The sequence below is a fragment of the Mobula birostris genome, chromosome 2 (genome assembly GCF_030028105.1).
Source record: "Mobula birostris isolate sMobBir1 chromosome 2, sMobBir1.hap1, whole genome shotgun sequence".
Classification (NCBI taxonomy): domain Eukaryota; kingdom Metazoa; phylum Chordata; class Chondrichthyes; order Myliobatiformes; family Myliobatidae; genus Mobula; species Mobula birostris.
In genome coordinates, this window is record NC_092371.1 from 228263252 (window position 1) to 228285615 (window position 22364).

At 39.8% G+C, this 22364-nt stretch overlaps 1 protein-coding gene across 1 annotated transcript in view; it reads left to right on the top strand.

The window, feature by feature from the left end:
- trdn (triadin) overlaps nucleotides 1-22364 on the top strand; it is a 559007-nt gene that overhangs the window by 84917 nt on the left and 451726 nt on the right. The window contains exons 4-5 of the mRNA XM_072251580.1: nucleotides 12562-12615; nucleotides 14451-14594. Of these exons, the coding sequence (XP_072107681.1) occupies nucleotides 12562-12615; nucleotides 14451-14594 (198 nt within the window). The remainder of the gene's footprint in view (nucleotides 1-12561; nucleotides 12616-14450; nucleotides 14595-22364) is intronic.

Genomic DNA, 22364 nt, shown 5'->3' on the forward strand with positions numbered 1-22364 from the left:
AATTGCATAGCTGCTTACAGTGGTCACTGAGGCTAGATTGCTTAGTTCAATTTGCGGAATTCATAGCTTCATAGATAGAAAAGTACAGCACAGAACGAGGCCCTTCAGCCCATCTAGTCCATGCTGAACCATTTAAACTGCCTAATCCCTTTGACCTGCACCTGGTCCATAACCCTTCATATCCCTGTTATCCATGCACCTATCCAAACTTCCTTAATGTTGAAATCAAGCTCGCATGCATCATTTGTGGTGACAGCTCATTCCACACTCTCATGACCCTCTGAGTGAAGAAGTTTCCCCTCACGTTCCCCTTAAACTTTTCATCTTTCACTCTTATTCTATGACTTCTGGTTTTAGTCCCAACAACCTCAGCAGAAAAGCCTACTTACATTTATACTCTCTATACCTCACATAATTTTGTATACCTCTACCAAATCTCCTCTCAATCTTTTACGTTACAAGGAATAAAGTCCTTAACCTTTTTAATCATTCCTTCTAACTCAGTTCTTCTAGACCCAGGAATTTTGCTCTGTACTGTTTTAACTTTGTTTGTATCTTTCCTGTAGATAGGTGACCAAGACTGCACACAATACTCCAAATTAGGCTTCACCATCATCTTACACAACTTCATCATAGCCTCCCATCAATAAATTGGGCTTCATAAATCAATATTTTGATTTATGAAGGCCAATGTGGCAAAAACTATCTTTATGACACCATCTGTGACACTACTTCCAATGAATTATGGACTTGTATTCCCAGATACCTTTGTCGTACAGCACTCCTCAGTGCTGTACTATTCATTGAGTAAGACCTACCCCGGTTGCTCCGTCCAAAGTGCAACACCTCGCACTTGTATGCATCAAATTCCACCTGCCATTTTTCTGGCTGGTGCTGATCCTGCTGCAAGCTCTGATAGTCCTCCTTGCTGTCCACTGCACCCCTAATCTTGGTGTCATCTGTGAATTTGCTGTTAATCACATAGTCATCTAAAGTATTGATAGAGATGACAAACAACAAGACCCAGCACCAATCCCTGCAGCACTCCACTAGTCATATGTTTAGATTCCTTGGGCAAAACTGTTCTACAAAGCAAACAGAATAAATGATTTGAGGTGCCATTCTTCTGTTCTACAGTAGTAGCTTTTCATTCACCCAACCTTTATCACCCATATCCCCATTTTGTACAAATAGAAGAACTAGTTGACTTCACATGGGGGATGATACGGATCTGTTCCCTAAACATTCCATATGATTAAACAGGATATTGTGCACTTTTAAATTTAGTTTATGAATGGGGAAATAATTTTCCTTTCCTGAGCACTAATGTCTAGTTTCTTAACATAGAACATGGGACATAGACGAGTCTAGCACAAGAACAGGCCATTCGACCCACAGTGTTGTGCCGAACCAGCTAAAGAGCAAATCAAAAACACCCACACACTAATCCCTCCTACCTACACCATGTCCATATCCCTCCATCTTCCTTACATCCAAATGTCTCTTAAAACGCCTCTGATGAATTTGCCTCCACCACCATACCAGGCAGCGCATTCCAGGCATCCATGAGTCTCTGAGTGAAAAATTTAACCCTCACATTCCCCTTGAACCTATCCCATCTCGCCTTCAATGCATACCCTTGGGTATTAGACCCTGGGAAATCGATACTCTCTGTCCACTATAACTATGCCCCTCATAATCTTGTGCTTATTTCTATGTCCTCCATTACATTCTTGCTTAGTACGTGACATGAACTGTGAACCATCTGTGCAACATCCTTTGTTGTGGACTTAACTTCCTTCTTGATCTATTGGACTGATGACCGCCCATTTCAGTTTCTTCAACTATTTTCAGCCTTGGACTCAGTCATTAAACATCTTCTGCAAATGATTTCCCACATCAATAAATTTCCCCCTGTGCTGCATCGCCTTCATATTTCCTTGTAAATTGCTTTCTTTTATCTTAGCATCTTTGCAATTAACAAATTAAAACCTTGAACAGTGTAAGTGATAAATCTTACTTCCATAACACAATATAATCAAACTCTCCCAGCCAACCTCTGATTCACAGCTTTCTCTGTATTCGTTATCATGACTGCATATAGGAAACCATAACATTTATTTGATGGTGTTCTTGTTCAAGCGACCCCAGCTGTGAAACACTTCTGAGTGTTTTAGTATTCCCATCAGATTCATCTTTTCTTTGATGAATGGATGAGAAGATATGGCATTGATCAATCTATTTTGGCTGTCAATCTAATCTAATTAATTAACTAATTAATTGATTGATTGACTGAATAGTCACATTTATATGGTGATTTTCCTGAGCTCAGGATATCTAAAGTTAAAGTTCAAGTTTAATTGTCATTCAACCATATACATGAATGCAAACAAACAAAACAGCTTTCCTCTGGGGCCAAAGTGCAAAACAGAGTACCAACAGTTACACACAGCACACATAGCGCATGCGGTACAATTATGGTGGCTGAAAATCATACAGCTACAAAAAGATTAAAAATTAATAATAATATATAGCCCACGTCTCTGGGTGTCAGGGCTTGTAGATTGATGGATGTTGTGCTGGAGCCACATTTCTGCAAGAACAGCCTGCAGCAGTGCCTTATCTCGCAGCTGCACACAAATGCAATCTAGCTTGTCTTCACAGGAGTGAACACTGGAGGGGCCAGCCCCCAGCCCAGTACGGAATCCACTGGCACACAGCTGTGGTGACTCCTTCCCCGGTGGATGCAACAGGTATGAGGACCTGATCCACGCCACCATTGAGGCCATGCAACTCCCCCACCTTTGGTCTCGCCAATGAACTAGTGAATTGGACTCATAGTGTTCTACACTAGCAATGTCCAACAGGGCCTTGAGATCACAATAAAGTTCAAAGCACAAAGTACATTTACTATCGAAGTTTGAATACGGCGTACACCCTTGAGATTTGTCTTCTTGCAGGCAGCCACAAAACAGGCACAACAGAACCCATTCAAAGAAAAACCCCAAACAAGACCAACGAACACGAACTGTGAGAAAAAAACAACAAACCGTGCAAACGATAAAAAGTAAACAAATATCAGGGATCCAAAAAGTGAATCCTCAGCGCTGTGCTGATGTTCGCAAAAAATGAAAAAATAAGTAAACAAATAAATACAAGGACCATGGAGTGCCGAGTCCCCGAAAGCAAGCCCACAGCCGCAGAGTGTTTGTAAATACAAATGTCCAAGCCAGTCACTTCCACCATTTGTTAGCCACTCTTAATATCCATTAAAGTGTAAGTGCACTTTACAGTTAATAAAATATAGTCTCTGTTGTAATATTATAAAGAGTACAGTGTATTCCCACATGGGAAAGTCCAGTGAAATTTAAGGTTCATACAGTAATTTTATGAAAAATATTGATTCCAGTTCTAGAAAGGGTTTAGCAGAAGAGATTTCTGTAATTGTAGAGCAATCTGCTTTGTCATGTTAGTTACTGCTAATGCCTTCTGAAATCATAGCTTTAGTCATATGGCTTAATTTGGACTAGAATTTTGGAACCTACAATTGAGATCTGCTATCTTTTTTCTGCTCTGAGAAAGACAGTCAATATGTTAAAATACAGAAAAATCATATAAAATAGGAAAACATAGTATTTTCTCAGTACCATTTGAAATACCAATGCACTGGATTTCACACAAATGCGTGTTTACCTTTGACTTCAGAAGTGATGCATCATGCTAGTATTATTTCTATTGTTACTGTCAGTAATCTTTACAGTTCTGATAAGCTTTTTCTATTGGATTGTCAGAGATAATTCTCTATTACAGCACACTGAGCACAGTGAACTGATTGTACAAAAAAAATCAATAAATTATAGGGTTATTAGGCTTTACAACATTGTCAGTACCAGTGATGCCAGAATACTTTATGAATTATACTTTTATTCCTTAATCTTGCATCAGTTTTAGTTTTTGAACAAATTATTTAAAAAGTAGCAGTTAAAGTTCTTTAGCATATTTTACCTTTATGTTATTAATATAATATTCAGTGATATTGATTGCAATTAATTCAAATGGTTTTATTTTGAGATATGCATAAGTACATAAATTCCATAAAGAGGGATTAATTTTAAATATAATTAAATTTCTTTTGCAAAGTTTGGTTATAATATGGAAAGAAAAACACATTCCTTTAATCTTAATAATCAATCATCAAAATTAAACAGAAAAGTGTTTATAATTTTTGAAAATAAACCTTGAAACTTTTATGCTTATTATAATTCTAATTTTACTCCCAAGAGTGACCTTTTATCCTGTGGCTTTTGAATTTAGACCATAAGACCATAAGACAAAGGAGCAGAAGTAGGCCATTCGGCCCATCGAGTCTGCTCCGCCATTTTATCATGAGCTGATCCATTCTCCTATTTAGTCCCACTCCCCCGCCTTCTCACTATAACCTTTGATGCCCTGGCTACTCAGATGCCTATCAATCTCTTTCTTAAATACACCCAATGACTTGGCCTCCACTGCTGCCCATGGCAACAAATTCCATAGATTCACCACCCTCTGACTAAAAAAATTTCTTCGCATTTCTGCTCTGAATGGGTGCCCTTCAATCCTTAAGTCATACCCTCTCGTACTAGACTCCCCCATCATGGGAAACAACTTTGCCACATCCACTCTGTCCATGCCTTTCAACATTCGAAATGTTCCTATGAGGTCTCCCCTCATTCTTCTAAACTCCAAGGAATACAGTCCAAGAGCGGACAAACGTTTCTCATATGTTAACCCCTCATTCTCGGAATCATTCTAGTGAATCTTCTCTGTACCCTCTCCAACGTCAGCACATCCTTTCTTAAATAAGGACATCAAAACTGCCCACAGTACTCCAAGTGAGGTCTCACCAGCGCCTTATAGAGCCTCAACATCACATCCCTGCTCCTATACTCTATTCCTCTAGAAATGAATGCCAACATTGCGTTCGCCTTCTTTACTACTGACTCAACCTGGAGGTTAACTTTAAGGGTATCCTGTACGAGGACTCCCAAGTCCCGTTGTATCTCAGAACTTTGAATTCTTTCCCCATTTAAATAATAGTCTGCCCATTTATTTCTTCTGCCAAAGTGCATAACCATACACTTTCCAACATTGTATTTCATTTGCCACTTCTTTGCCCATTCTTTCAATCTATCCAAGCCTCTCTGCAGACTCTCCATTACCTCAGCACTACCGGCCCCTCCACCTACCTTCGTATCATCAGCAAACTTAGCCACAAAGCCATCTATTCCATAATCCAAATCGTTGATGTACAATTTTTATATTTCTACCAAATATACATAAATATTGTATCATACATATGAGTTAATCAATATTCTAAATGATTACAAGTTTAACGTACTAGCTGAGGACTTCTTGTACAAAATGATTCTACAACCATAAATCACTTTTTAAATTTCAAGGGATCTGATTGGATATTGTTCTTTTGGCATGTTGGGTGATCCAATTTCTGTAAGAATTAAAATGTTATTAAAATTGATGATTTACCCCATTGATCACAAAACCTACTATCATCATTTTGTGTCTGTGTTTTTGGTGCCAAAATGCATATAGGACCTTGGACAAGCATTATAGAATCAAATGATGTGCAGCACATGTCAGAATGCCATGGCACATACTCTCTGTGGGTCACTTATGATAAAGTTTCACAGTTACTGTGAAGCCTACCTCTGACTTAAAGGTACTCCACTGAGACTTTGTCTCGGTACCCATCACAACACTCCCTCTCAAGCTCGCAAACCTTGCCCTGCACTCCACCCTCTGATCTGAGCCAGTTTACTTGGGAACTTGATAATTCTAAAATTTATCCATGAGAGATTCGTCAGGATATTTATGTCCTATCATCTTTCTGCAATGCCTCCTCCAGCAGTCAGATCCCTGACTGCAATCCTCCGCTGCCCAATGGTCAATTATGTTGCCTAATTACTGACCCCACCCCCCACTCAGAAGACTGCAATCCTGCACCACCAGTTATTGACTCCAGTACTTCTGCTGCTAATACATCCCTGGCATGACCCCAAACCTGTAACGTGGAATTCTACAACACTTGCTTGACTAAACAACATGAGGGGTGAATGATAAGTTTGTGGCCTAAGCAGAAAGAGTCAATTTTAGAAAACCTAGCACATTTATTTTTTCAACATAGTCCCCTCCTACATTTACACACTTAGTCCAGCGATCGTGGAGCATAAAGATCCCTTCTTTGTAGAAGTCGGCGTCTTGGACGTCTAGAGTGGTCCACAGCAGGAGTGATTGATAAGCTTGTGGCCTAAGGTAGAAGGAGATGAGTTATACAGCTCTCGTTACATGCACGTGCAGTTCAACTCTTTGAGTGATTATGCAGAAAGGTTGAAGATAATAACCCATCTCCTTCTACCTTAGGCCACGAACTTATCAATCACCCCTGATGAGTTATTAACTGATGAGCTATTAACCTCAAACTTTCTGCATAATCACTCAAAGAATTGAACTGCACATGCATGTAGCCAGAGCTGTATAACTCATCTCCTTCTACCTTAGGCCACAAACTTAACAATCACCCCTTGTATAATCCTTATGGACAGAGTTAAGAAACTGCAAGGGTAGGAATGCACTGATGGGAGTAATATAAAGGCCCCTGAACAATAGACAGGTCATGGTATACAAAATTCAATGGGAGATAGAAAAAGTATGCAAAAAGGACAATGTTACCTTGGTCATGGGAGATTGAACATGCAGGTAGATTGGGAAAATTAGGCTGGTGCTGGATCCCATGAGGGGAAACTAATAGAATGCATATGAGATGGCTTTTTAGAGCAGCTTGTGGTTGTGTGCATTAGGGGAAAGGCAATTTTGGATTAGATGTAGTGACCCAGATTTGATTAGGGAGCTTAAAGTAAAAGGACCCTAAGGAGGCAGTGATCATAATTCACCCTGCAGCTGGAGAGGAAGAAGATAAAGTCAGATGTATCAGTATTACAGTGAGGTAAAGGGAATGACAGAGGCATTAGAGAGGAACTGGCCAAAGTTGTTTGGAAAAGGGACACTAGCAGGGACGACAGCAGAACAGGAATGAGTTTCTGGGGCAATTCGAAAGGTGCAGGAGAGTTATAAAGTTTGAGAGCTGTATAGCTTATCTCCTTCTACCTTAAGTCATGAACTTATCAACCACCCCTCGTATACTGGCCCACCAATCCTCCCGACCTTTAAGCCATTCACCCATTATTTTCACATATATATCAATTCCCACATGTATCAGAATTCCTTTGTGTCCTCTATATTCGTGATTTCTCATTAGAAAGACCACATCATGAATAGCTCATTCTTAATTCCTTAGTGATGTTCTATGAAGGAATTAAGCAGTGCACTAAATGTTGATCCAGTACATAATAACTATTAAGCAAGCCCTTTCAAATATCATCAAAATCTCAGGCCAATGTATTTTCAGACAATGCTTGTCATTCTTATCAAACAATTCACAGCGTAATTATTACAGTCCCTTCTTGATGAAAAATAATCACCCATCTTAAAATTCCTCAAAGGCACCAAATTTCTCAAAAGACCTCAAAAGATGGTTGAGGAAGTTTGGTATGGGCCCCCAAATCCTAAGAACTTTCTACAGGAGCACAGTTGAAAGCATCCTGGCTGGCTGCATCACTGCCTGGTATGGGAACTGTACTTCCCTCAATCGCAGGACTCTGCAGAGAGTGGTGCAGACAACCCACTTCCCACTACTCCTGGTTCCTTTCTGCGGTTTCAGATTTGTCCTCAGTGTCTTCCGGGCCTCCTCATTGATCAGGGTGATTGTTGTTTTCTGTGAAGTGACAGCCACACCTCCAGGCACTGCTGCCCAAGCTACACCTGAATTATCAGCAAAGGTTGCATTCACTGCTTACCTGCTCTTTAAGAAATGGCAGAATGATTTGAATTAGCGTAGGTCAGTTTATTTGTGTGCAGGATACTCAATATTACTTGAGCTTGTGCTGCTGGGGAAAATATCAGAATTAGACATATGCACAATCCACATAGACTACCAGAGTGAGAACCAATAGGTGTTGGATCCTTTACTTCCTCGCTGAGAGACCATAGTCTATGCGAATCAGAAACAACATCTCCTCCTCGCTGATAATAAACACTAGTGCACCTCGAGGATGTGTGTTTAGCCCACTGCTCTACTTTCTCTACACCCATGACTGTGTGGCTTGGCACCCAAAACTATCGATAAATTTGCTGACGACACAACTACTGTCAGCAGTATTTACTTGGTGATGAGGAGGCGTACAGGAGCAAGATAGATCAGCTGGTTGAGTGGTTTTGCACTCAGCCTCACACTGACCAAAGGACTGATTGTGGACTTCAGAAAGGGTAGGACGAGGGAACATATACCTGTCTCCATCAAGGGATCAGAAGTCGAAAGGGTGAGCACTTCCACATTTCTGGGTGTCAACATCTCTGAAGATCTATCCTGGGTCCAACATATTGATAAAATTACAATGAAGGCACAACAGCAGCTATATGCCATTAGGAATTTGAGGAGAATTGCTATGTTAGCAAAAACACTCATAAATTTTTACTGATGTACCGTGGAGAGCATTCTGACTACTGCATCACCGTCTGTTATGGAGGGGCCACTGCACAGAGCCAGAAAAACCTGCAGAAAGTTGTGAACTCTTCCAGCTCCATTATGGGCAATAGCCTTCCCAGCATCCAGGACATCTGCAAAAGTTAATTCCTCAAAAATGCAGCATCCATCATTGAGGACCCCCATCACCCAGACATGCACACTCCTCATTGCTACCATCAAGGAGGAGGTACAGAAGGTAGAAGGTAGAAAAACATAGATTGCTTTCTAACTGGGGAGAAAATTCAAAACTTGGAGGTGCAAGGGGACTTGGGAGTGCTTGCACAAGTTTCCCTGAAGGTTAATTTGGAGGTTGATTTGGTGGTGGGGATGGCAAATGCAATGTTAGCATTCATTTTGAGAGGACTAGAACATAAGAGCAAGGATGTGATGCTGAGTCTTTATAAGACATTTTTTGAGACCACACTTTGTGTATTGTGATCAGTTCTGCCCCTTATCTACGAAAAGATCTGCTGGTATTGGAGAGGGTCCAGAGGAGGTTCACGAGCATGATTCTGGGAATGAAAGAGTTAATATATGCGGAGTGTTTGATGGCTCTGGGTCTGTACTCCCTGGAGTTTAAAGAATGAGGGGTTTCTCATTGAAACCTTTCAAATATTGAAAGGTCACAATAGAATGGATGTGGAGAGGATGTTTCCTATAGTGATTGAGTCTAGGACCAGAAGGCACATCCTTAGAATAGATGGACGTCCACTCAGAGCAGAGATGAGAAGGAATTTCTTTAGCCAGTGTGGTAATCTGTGGAATTCATTGCCATGTTTGACTGTGGAGGCCAAGTTGTCAAATATTTTAAAGCAGAGGTTGATAGCTTCTTGATTAGTCAGGACATCAAATGTTATGGTGTGAAAAAGCAGGAGAATGGGATTGAGAAGGATAATAAATCAGTCGTGATTGAATGGTGGAGTAGACTTGATGACACCATATGCCCTAAATCTGCTCCTTTCCTTATGGTCTTATATTAAACTTGATTCTGATTCTGATCTGCATCTCCCCCATTTTACACATTTTCACTTAGAGAACACAGAACATAGGATGGTATAGCATAATACAGGCCCTTCTGCCCACAATGTTTTGCCAACTTTTTAATGTATACAAAATCAATCTAAAACTTTCCTCCCACATTGCTTTCCATTTTTGTTTCACTTGTGTGCCTTAAATGTCCCTAATGTATCTGTCTCTACCCTACTGCTGGAAGCATGTTCCATGCACCTACCACCCTCTGTGTAAAAAAAGTTACCTCCAGCATCCCTATACTTTCCTCCAATTATCGTAAAATTATGCATCCTTGAATTAGCCATGATTTCGAAGAAATTTTTTTAGTCAGAGGGTGGTGAATCTATGGAACTTGTTGCCACGGGCAGCAGTGGAGGCCAAGTCATTGGGTGTATTTAAGACCATAAGACCATAAGACCATAAGACAAAGGAGCAGAAGTAGGCCGAGATTAAGGCAGAGATTGATGGGTATCTGAGTAGCCAGGGCATCAAACGTTATGGTGAGAAGGCGGGGGAGTGGAACTAAATAGGAGAATGGATCAGCTCATGATAAAATGGCGGAGCAGACTCGATGGGCCGAATGGCCTACTTCGGCTCCTTTATCTTAATGTCTTATGTCTTATGTTCCGAGAAAAAAGTATACATGATTACACCTTGTGGTTTATGCTCATGAATAGAATAGAACTTTATTTTCATTGCTCAAGACAAAGAGATTGTGGTGCTATGACTTAATTTAAAAATCCCATATTGACATGCAACAAGTGACTTTAATAGTCCATATCACTCAAAGGCCATTGGCAAGCTGGGGAGTTGCATTATTCAGCTGTACAATACCCCTCAGGGAGAAGCTATTTTTCAGTCTTACTGTCTTGGCTAAGATCTTTCTGCTTCTCCTACCTGATGACAGGAGATTGAAGAGACAGTATCCAGGATGGGATGGATCTTTTAATGATGTTACAAGCGTGCCAAAGTCATCAAGAGTGGTACATTGTCTCTAAGTCCAGTGTTTGAGTTCTAATAATGTGCTGAGCCATTCTAATCACCCGTTGGAGTGCTTTGTGATCTGTCTTGCTGCAGCTAGAGTACCACACTGTCACTTCGTATGTCAGTATGCTCTCTACTGCACATCAATAAAAATTGGCCAGCAATTTTTGGGGCAGTTTAGCTCTCCTTAAGCACCTCAGGTAGTATAGTCACTGTTGTGCCTTCTCTACTCTCGAGGTTGTGCTGACTGACCAAGACAACTCCTCAGTGATGTTCATCCCCAAAAACTTGGAACAGGAGACCCTTTCTACTACGTCACTATTTCTGAATAGTGGGGCTTCTTCATGGATCTTTGGCAGTTTAACAGGCTAAATCATCTGAATTTTCACTTCTTACTTAATTTTCTTTACATAGAACATTGAACATAGAAAACCTACAGCACAATACAGGCCCTTCAGCCCACGGTGCTGTGCTTACCTAGGGTTACCCATAGTCCTCTATTTTTCTAAGCTCCTTGTACCTATCCAAGAGTCTCTTAAGTGATCCTATTGTATCTGCCTCCACCACCATCGCCAGCAGCCTGTTCCACGCACTCACCACCCTCCGCGTAAAAAACATACCCCTGACATCTCCTCTGTACCTACTCCAAGCACCATAAAACTGAGCCCTCTCCTGTTGGCTATTTCAGCCCTGGGGAAAGAAGCCTCTGACTATCCACACGATCGATGCCTCTCATCATCTTATACACCTCTATCATGTCACCTCTCATCCTCCGTCGCTTCAATGAGAAAATGCGAAGTTCAGTTAATCTATTCCCATAGGGCATACTCCCCAATTCAGGCAACATCCTTGTAAATCTTCTTTGCACCCTTTTTATAGTTTCCACGTCCTTCCTGTAGTGAGGTGACCAGAACTGAGCACAGTACTCCAAGTGGGGTCTGACCAGGGTCCTATATAGCTGTAACATTACCTCTCGGCTCTTAAACTCAATCCCACAGTTGATGAAGGCCAATACACCGTATGCCTTCTTAACCACAGAGTCAACCTGCGCAGCAGCTTTGAGTGTTCTATGGACTCGGACCCCAAGATCTCTCTGATCCTCAACACTGCCAAGAGTCTTACCATTAATACTATTCTCTGCCATCATATTTGACCTACCAAAATGAACCACCTCACACTTAACTGTGTTGAACTCTATCTGTCACTTCTCAGCCCAGTTTTGCATCTTATCGATGCCCTGCTGTAACCTCTGACAGCCCTCCACATTATCCACAACACCCCCAACCTTTGTGTCATCAGCAAATTTACTAACCCATCCTTTCACTTCCTCATCCAGGTCATTTATAAAAATCACGAAGAGAAGGGGTCTTATAGTTGTACACGGCAAATAAAAATACAATTGGAATTGTATTCTCTAATTATGCTATAATTAATGTTAAACGCTTGAACAATACAGTATAGATGTAACTGACATCCCACGCTTTTGCTGAAAGATAAATTTGCCAACTTATATCAAAATATGACATTAACTATTTTATGTTTACTTCATTCAATAAAATATCACATGCTACTTAAACCTAAGAACAGTAATTCTGCACCATTTCTTCATCTATCAATATATTTTAAAAAAATTGCATCTGAGTTGTTAAGGAAGTCCCACAAAGAGTCTAATGAATAACACGGAGGTCTCAGTGATTAATTAACTAAAGAGAATGAATTTTAAAGCCTCAGTTTTATCTCCCTTTGAACCAGTGTAAAGTGTTAGCTACGAGCTTGTGAGGAATTTTTTTTGCATTATCAGCTCCTGTCACTTACACCACAAACATGGTATCAAGGAGACTAAATGATCTCTTTTGATTTTTTCCTGTGTTGCAAGTTTGTATTACTCGTTGCTCTCCCTTTCTTAATTCATCTCATCCTAACAGGAAAACAGCAAGTTGGTGTCGACAAAGTTTTAAAAGAAGCACCGAGCCTAAGAGGCAAGAACTGGTTTTATGTTGTTCACTAGAATTTTGTTGGCATTACCTTCAAGGAATTCTATCACCTGAACTTCCATCAATGTGGTAAATAGTAATGCATTCATAAAATATTGTGACCTACCATTGACCAAAAGGTGTGATCAATAGAAAAATTGTATTCCTTGAAGGGAAGTATTTTTGCAGTGATTTGAACATGGATTATGTGACTTTAAAATGTTTGCATTATGAGTTTCATCAGTTGTGACATCAAGCATATTACTCCTCAATCTACATCTGATTTTACTAGATGTTCTCCACACTGGTTATTTTGACAGAGTGGAATGTATTAAAATACTTCAATATTCCATGAAAACGGGTTGATTGGAAAGGAATCAGATTGTACCACATAGAAATTCAGTGAGATTAAGATAATGAATATCCAAAACGAATGATAACATCCTGGCGTACTACGTTTAGCACAACTGACCGGGGCTGATTAGGCTGTTCCCATTCACTGATCGGAGAGATAAGAGAGCTTTACTTTGTTCCTAACATGTATTGAAATGTTTAGACACTAACACATAGGTTTTTGGTTTTGTGAATGTTCACTGCACGTTTTCCAAATGAATTGCATCTCCGTCTTTGCTTGTCTGCTTCTGCCTTTGTAGCACCTTTGCTTGCTTGGAAAAATGCAGTATATACAGGTTTCACACAGAGAATCAGGGAATCAGTTGTTATTTTTACATCCCCCTAAAGGTAGCAATGGCCTCAATCCTTCAATAAATTCCTCTGTGCATATTCTGTGAACACTGAGGACTCAAAGCATATGGGAGTGGATTTTCATTTTGACTGCCTGGTGTAAGCATTAAGTCACTGATCACAGAACCTTTCAGCTGATTTTCAGCTGGGTAGGACTGGGGGAAGGAAGGATGAGGAGTGTAAAGGCTTTATACCATGTTGATCCACTGTCTAGGTTTGTCTTCCCACTGAGATTTGAACTCGGAGCAGTGACGATATAAATCTAATCTACAATGCCATTAATTCTCATTACAATAAATTGTAGAGTCTGTTTTCTCATTCTGAGCTTCATACTTCCTTCATCAAATTATCCAAATCACAGAGAGAATATCACAAAACTTATTTAGCAAACATGCGTTCCAAAGCAACCGTGGCTAAATCAATTGAAATTCCATAGTTTTATTTGTACCCATAAAAATTCCTGAGCAAATCAATTCATGTACTTGGAGAGAGATACTCCATGGAATTTCCAGAATTAATATTTGTGTCACGTTTTCACACATTTGCACAAATTAACACTGTTTGCATAAATGGATCTACATTGGTATAATCAAAGCAACATGAATTTCAGATTTGAATAAAATCAATGCTAGTTTTCTGCCAGTCTCATTGATGAATGTTATTTTCTATTTTTAAAAACATTTCTAACTGGTTTACTACACATCTTAAATATAATCTTTATAAAATGTTTACAAAATAAAATGTTGTGCTATTGGGAAAAGTTAAAAAATTTTTGATTTTATTTATAAATAAATAGCACCTCATCAAAATCTATGGTTTCACTCATTAAGTGAATATTCATATGTACATGCAGTAGGCAATTAAAAAATGCCTGATGCTTTTTAATTTCTTTCACTGCATCTGGTAAACTAGTTCAAAGAGATTTCCCTGGCACTGTTATGAAATATATGTATATAATATTTCTGGGTAAACCTTAACAACTTATTTCTGTAAAGGAGAGTTCACACAATACATGATTTTGTTTATGTTTGATTTCTCCTTTTAATCTCTGAACCATGTTCTTTATTTCTTACTGCTCTTTCCTTATATGCATTCAGGAGGTTTTAAAGATTTAAGCTCAGATCCTATGAAAGTCATAGATGAGGCTGTGGAGGATACCTCAACTTGGATCTATGGCTTTATATCTTTACTGTCTGATATATTATCAACAAAAGAATACCCTGATGACGATATGGATGAAGGTATTCAGAATCTGTAGCAGTTGCACATTGTACAATAAAAAATGTTTAGGATGATTAAATTATATAAACACAGAGTAATTACAGTTACTTAATATTTGTGGCATCATTTAAACTTGAGTATTAATTCTAATTTCTAAGCTTGCCCATTTAACTATTTGGTTCTTCATGAATTTGGAAACTTTGTGCATTGAAAAAATACGTGGTACATTTCTGTTTTATTGCCAGGTATAGTGACGGTTATCATCTCTTAACTCCATCAGTTCAGAGAGTAGAAAACAAAATATTAAAACTATTAATTGTATTTTATTAAATAGGCAAACAATCTATTTTGTGTTTCTACCTTTTTATGAGTATTACAAATTGTTTGGAGCAATGGGTTAGGAACTTCCATTTTATCCCAAGAATGTCTGATAAGATGAAAATCTGCTATTGTTACGTTCAGTACGAAGTTTGCTTGATCTGCTACAAACCACTTCCCTCCTGATAAAGTTACAACAGGGTGAAAATGTCATTTCACACCAAACAACCACACTGATTTAAGATGTTCAGAAGATAACTTGCAATACTTTATTGACCCAGAAGGTATCTAAAATCCTAGCATATTTGTTGTATCAGATTTGAGTGAGCTTGATTAAACACCTCATTCAGGCAACGTGAAACCTGGAAACAATTGGATAATATATAAAAGAAAACAATTCACATTTCTAGTGTGGGTAATGAATCTATCCTTCTAGCACGAAGCATCTCCTACTGAGCGTGTCCTATATACAGTATATATACATATTCAGATATATATCTATAAAGGATTTCCATTCATTAACTTGCATCAGCAAGAAGTCTGAGATATAATTTATATTGTCAACGAGTAAGAATCTAAGGTGGTAATCTATATTTTATAAGATTGCCCCATCAATTTTTAATTAGCTCTGCCTAACACTTGCCTGTAAATAAAGATTAAAAGCTTTTTTTTTAGCTGAAAATAACCAGAGGATAAAACAAATATGATACATCTAATATTTTTTTAAATCTAAGTGAAAAAAGGTACATAGTTTTGTCAAAAATGTGTAAAAAGAAAACAATCCAATGTTTTATTTCCTGAAACTGCCTGAAACAGATCTGGCTGCCCTATTAACAGGTTTGAATACTGGGATAGCAATGAGCCATAATCCCATTTTGTTTTAACTCCCATCTTAACATGATCCCAAAATCATTTTTGTCACCACACTATTCCTTCACATCGGGAAGGATAAAAAATGCCATCCGAGACATGCTGTGAATGGATGATCATGTTTGGAATGATTTTTTGGTTAAAATGTCTTTGTACCATGTTGATGTTCTTGATTATAGTTATCATTCTTCCTTTTGAATGTCTAATTTTCTTTCCAAATAGCCAGTTTCTAGTCAGTGTGTTGAGTGGAAAGAGAAATCAAATGCTTTTTGACTATGTTGATGCCTTGTGAGTTTCCGTGCCAATTCAGTGTATATGATTAATATACAGTAGCATGGATTTTGAACTTGGATCTATAACTCCTCATAAAAGTAAGTGCTAGTAAAGAGATGCTAAAGATGCTCTGACTAAAATTAAATCTTTGAATGTGATTGTGAAAGTCAAAGAAGAAATTTATCAGAATCAGAATGAGGTATAATATCACTGGCATATGTGACGAAATTTGTTGTATTTGCAGCAGCAGTACAATGTAATACACAACACTTGAGATACAAAAGTAGTTAAATTAGTAGCTCACAAATAAAAATAAAGGAAGTAGTGAGGTAGTGTTCATGAGTTTAATGTCCATTCAGACATCAGATGGCAGAGGGGAAGAAGCTGTTCCTGAATCAATGACTGTGTGCCTTCGGGCTCCTGTACCTCCTCCCTGATGGTAGCAATGAGAAGAGGGCATGTCCTGGGTGATAGGGGTTCTTAATGATGGATGCCACCTTTTTGAGGCATTGCTCCTTGAAGATGTTCTGGATACTATGGAGGCTGGTGCCCATGATGGAGCTGACTGAGCTTACAACTCTCTGCAGCTTACTTTGATTCTGTGCAGTAGACCCTCCCACCCCCACCAAACTAAGTGGTTTGTTTAACGCTGTAAATTGCTTTTCAATTCATATGCTCCACTTAGTGGCTCTCAGATCTGTTGCTGGGGACATCTTATTGTTATTGCTATTCTCCTTCAAAGATTCAAAGTAAATTTTATTATCAAAGTATGTATGCTCTCTACATCCCTGAGATTTGTCTTCTCACAGACAGCCAAGAAAGAAAGCAACACCATGATTGGGTTGATTATTGTTAACCCGAATCTAATTCAGTCTTTGTACATTCGCAGTTTTCAACATAATTCAGTGAATATCAGTCAGAAAATGTACTCCTAACTTGTGCCCCTTCCCATACTTCCAAAGCACCTGACAGAAGTGTAAACAAAATGAAGTTGATTTAAGGCAGCGGTTCCCATTTTGGGCTCTGCAGACCCCTCAGTTAATGGTAAGGCTCCATGGCATAAAGTTGTTGGGAACCCCTGATTTAAAGCTATTTTACAAGAAAAAACTTGTGGTGCAGTAGCTTTAGATTGATCAAAGTTTAGATTAGCTAAACCACAGTCCCCATATGCAGGAATAAAAGTGTTGGGATGAGAAAGTGGACAGAATTTGAATAAATGAGTCTATAGCCAAACAAACCTCCAAGAAGACCACAGACTTGTCATAGGGTTTGGAGCCTTTCATACCTCAATGACCCAGAGAGCTATGCTGGCCTTGTGCTTTGGCTCTTGGTAGGCTCACTCATGCCAAGCAAGTCAAAGGGTAGAGGCCAGACTTAGGGGATTCCACTCGTCCTCCATGTTCATGGGTTCAGCTCAGGGCCAACAACCCTGACTGGTCAAAAAAAACAATTGCTACAGAAACAGCAATGAAGAATCCTTCTTTACAGACAGAGATGGAGGACTTTCATTGTGGTTCTAAACTCCAACGGCATAATGGGCAGTAAGTGAGTAAGTAATGTATAGAAAAACAAAAAATAGGATTGAGAAAGGTCGGGGAGGATGATAAAGAAGTTAAGAAAAAACAAAGATAAGCGGATGAATGTTCTAGAACAGGGGTTCCCAGCACTTTTTATGCCATGGACCCCTACCATTAACCAAGGGGTCTGTGAACCTCAGGTTGGGAACCCCTGTACTTGAGCAACTGAGGTAAAAGGCATGTTTTATGAAGAATGGAAATTAGAAGGACATTGGAATACCTACGTCTGGAGAAAAGTAGGAAAAGCATGAATGAGGATGTCAGTGCAGGTGAGGGAAACTGGAGGTGGAAGCAGGTTATAGACAGAATCTCAACTCTCCATTCACTCTAAGGTCATTAACACCTGTTATAAGCTTAGTCCTTGTCCCAGGGCTGAAATGGTTGCCACAAGAGGACACGGGTTTAAGGTGCTGGGGAGCAGGTACAGAGGAGATGTCAGGGGTAAGTTTTTTATGCAGGGAGTGGTGAGTGCGTGGAATGAGCTGCCGGCAACAGTGGTGGAGGTGGATATAATAGAGTCTTTTAAGAGACTTTTGGATAGGTACATGGAGCTTAGAAAAATAGAGGGCTATGGGTAAGCCTAGTAATTTCTAAGGTAGGGACGTGTTCAGCACAACTTTGAGGGCTGAAGGGCCTGTATTGTGCTGTAGATTTTCTATGTTTCTATGTGAGATCAATTAAGTCAGCAGAACTGCTAATGACCTAAAAATTGAGTTGGTTAATGCTTCTTGTCAGTGATGTGTGACTGTTCTTCACTTATTTAATGGTGGAAGGAAACCGCAACCATTTCAGGGTCGAGACGGCACCACAGCAGAATTTTGACTCAGCTCTAGCAGTAACAAATCACCTTTGCATTGACCAAGTGATTACTCTATTAATCATGCAGAGAACAATGTTATTCTCGGCACAATATGGATGCAAGGCTGGGAAATTAGGTCTTGTTGTTACTTGAGAATTCCAGAGCAACCATGTTTTCTGCTTTCCTAGACCAAGATCTAACCAGGTTATCTGCTCTCCTGAACCCCCCTCCCAATCCCCATTATGCTGATTCCTACACTTTCCACACTTACCAACAAACCTTCAACACTGATCTTGCAACTCTTTATCTTGCAACCTCTCCCCGATGACAACCTGCAACCCTGTCCATTCCTCTAGTAATCACCTTTGAACTTGCATTGCCAAGCTTTAGATGCACTCTCAAAGACTCCAGGCCCTATGCTATTGAGTTCCAATATGTTTCCTGCCCTCTTTGCTCCCATTGAATCTTTCAGCCCTGTCCTGGGATCAGTTTTCCTGTATTCTGATTTTCCAGTCTCAAGATCAGGGGTTCCCAGCCCGGTTTCCACAGACCCCTTGGCTAATGGTACACATCTATGGCATGGAAAGTTTGGGAACACCTGCTCTAGATACAGGAAGGTGCATTTTCACATTCTTATCTTCAGTCTCCACAGTACCTGGTGACTCAGGCCTTGGATAGTATAGGATTTTGCATTGGTAGGCTTTTTTTTTAGGCATCTATTAGTCTTGCGAGACCATGGATCTGCGCCTGGAAAGTCTTCACTCTCCAGGGCGCAGGTCTGGGCAAGGTTGTATGGAAGACCAGCAGTTGCCCATGCTGCAAGTCTCCCCACTCCACGACACCAATGTTGTCCAAGGGAAGGGCATTAGGACCCACACAGCTTGGCACCAGTGTCGTCGCAGAGCAATGTGTGGTTAAGTGCCTTGCTCAAGGACACAACACGTTCCCCTGGGGCTCGAACTCACGACCTTCAGGCCGCTAATCCAATGCCTTAACCACTTGGCCATGTGCCCACACGTAGGCTTATGGTAGGCTTATGACTGGTATTATTATTGGTATGTTCCCTAACGGCATTTTTAATAATACTGAAGAATCCCCAAGTCAATAAAATATTTACTAATTTGTCCTTTTGAATAGAGAAAACAATATATACAAAATAGATGCCTGGTAACCTCTTGTAGTCTTCTCCACTATTCAATACGATCAGGTTTGGTGGTCCAACTCAACTCTTCCCTACTTTGTGGCCTAAATCCTTAATTATCATTAGACCAGGTCACTCAATTTACTTGTTAGGTTTAATCTTATGTCTCTAGCTGAGGGATATTCCATCAACTAGGTTCAGTAATAATCAAGGGTTTAGATCAGGGGCTCCCTCCCTCTGGTCTGTAGACCTCTTGCTTAATGGTATTGGTCCATGGTGTAAAAAAGTTTGGGGACTCCTGTTCTAGATAATGTATCTCTATAAAAGCAGTGATCCAACCAGTAAACATTGAATGAATATATATTCCATATCAGTTAAAATGTTACTGAATAGTAAAAGATATATGATAGGTGCTATGAAAAGGAATGGCTTATGTGTGGTTAAAATGTGCCTTAACACACAAAGTGAGCAGTGACACGTCAACAACTTACTACACCTTGTGCTTGAGTTTTAGTAGGTGTCAGAGATAGGAATACCACCCCCCCCCCACCTCCTTCTATTCTCCACTCTGACCTTTTTACCTCTTTTCACCTGCCTATTACTTCTTCCTGGGTCCCCTCCTCCTTCCATTTCTCCTATGGTCATTTGACCTTTCCCACCCACCTGGCTTCACCTATCACCTTCCAACTAGCCTCCCCCCCCCCGCCACCTTTTAATTCTGGCATCTTCCCCCTTCCTACTCAATCCTGAAGAATGGCCTTAGCCTGAAACATCGACTGTCTATTCGTTTCCATGGATGCTGCCTGACAGGCTGAGCTCCTCCAGCATTTTATGTGCGTTGCATCGGAAACAAAATCTCCATTTTTCCCTTGGCTTCACTGTTGGTGCCTCGGATCACTGCAGATTATTGTTATTGAGCAACTTAATGGGTTTGGTTGCAGAAAATGACTGTAATATGCAGTGGAGCAGAATTCATAGGACATTATTGAATATATCAAAGTAGTACCAAGAGACTGTGTGAATCACTGTGCAAGAAGGCAGAGTCTAAACTGCAACAGTGGGCTTTAAGCTGATTGAAGTATTCAGTGTTCCTCTCCTGCAGGAAGAATATTCCCGTGGCTACAACAGCAATAAAAGTAAATGGGATTTTTGCCAAATCTAAAAGTGCCTGAAAATGTGATTATTCCTAAATGAGACTGGCACAATTGGCTAATCAGGTTGGAATCATTAAAATGTAGTTAGACAGAGACCATAAAGCTAAATTATTCTTTAGCTTCTGTTAAGCAATAGATTTTTATTTCAGACCAGTGTCTGTGGCTTGTGAGGTGCAGCAAGAAGGCTCCAATCAATGCTGCTGACTCTACTAATTTAAACTGTAGGGGGAAGAAAGCTTAAAGCATACGGGTATGGAAAACAATATGAGAATATACGGAATCTGTATAAGAATTCAACCATTCTGATATGATTACAACACTCACAAGTTAAACACCCTTCAGGGATCAGGAATGTTATTAATTCAGTTCATTACAGATTAGAAGACTCTTCTGAAGATATCTTGCATTCTATTTTTATATGTTTTCTATGCCACATATAGCTTTCCTCATAAAATGTAATGGAGTGTTATCCCTGTGTCTGAAAACTAACTCACATCAGATTTTCAGTATATAATTCTGAAAAATCCATAAAATATAGTTAGAAAGGAGGCTTTCCTGTTGATCTTTGATTTGGATTTACTTCATCTTGTTAATCCAAAGCTCCATTAAATATTTGTTTCCAGAGCCCTCTCACTTAACCGCCTTAAGTATAAACAGTCATTTTGGAATTTGCTCATTGATCTCATTTTGGTGTGAGGACTGTTCATTGCTAGTACACCAGCTTTCATATCTTTTTCAGCCTGTTTATTCACATTGCACTCTCTGTAATTTCCTTCAAAAGTTAACCCATGGCTACCTTTAACTCATACACAATTATATTACTCTCTATCCATCTGCTGCCACATATCAACAAATGTCACGATATATTCCAATGATAATAAACTTGATTCTGATTTCGATTTTAGTTCTGACTAAGCTATTAGCTTTCAATGTGTTTGAGCACAGGCAATTGCATTAGTTTTTGTTATACTTGAGAATTAAAGAAAAATTATGAACTTATTTCTTTATTGACGTACAGCGTGGAATGGGCCTTTCTAGCCCTTCTGGCACTTTGAGCTACACTGCCCAGTAACCCCCAATTTAGACCATAAGACGTAGGAGCAGAATGAGGCCATTCAGCCCATCGAGTTTGCTCTGCTATTTAATCATGGCTGATCCTTTTCCTCCCCTCCTTAGCCCCACCTCCCGGCCTTCCCCCCGTAACCTTCGATGACGTGTTCAATTAAGAACCCACCAATCTCTGCCCAATGACCTGGCCTCCACAGTTGACGCCCTCTGGCTAAAGAAGTTTCTCTGTATTTAAATGGGCATCCCTGTATTCTGAGGCTCTGCCCTCTTGTCCTAGACTCCTCCACCATGGAAAACATCCCCATTCACACCTACTCTGTCTAGGCTTTTCAACATTCGAAAGGTTTTAATGAGATCTCCCCTCATCTTTCTAAATTCCAGCAAGTATAGACCCAGAGCCATCAAATATTCCTCCTCTAATAACCTTTTGCTCCTGGAATCATCCTCATGAATCTCCTCTGAACCGTCTCCAATGCCAGCACATCGTTTCTTAGAGAGGAGCCCAAAACTGCTCACAATTCTCAAGGTGATGTGGTTTAATCATAGCCTTATTACGGAACAATTTACAACGACCAATTAAGCTTCCAACT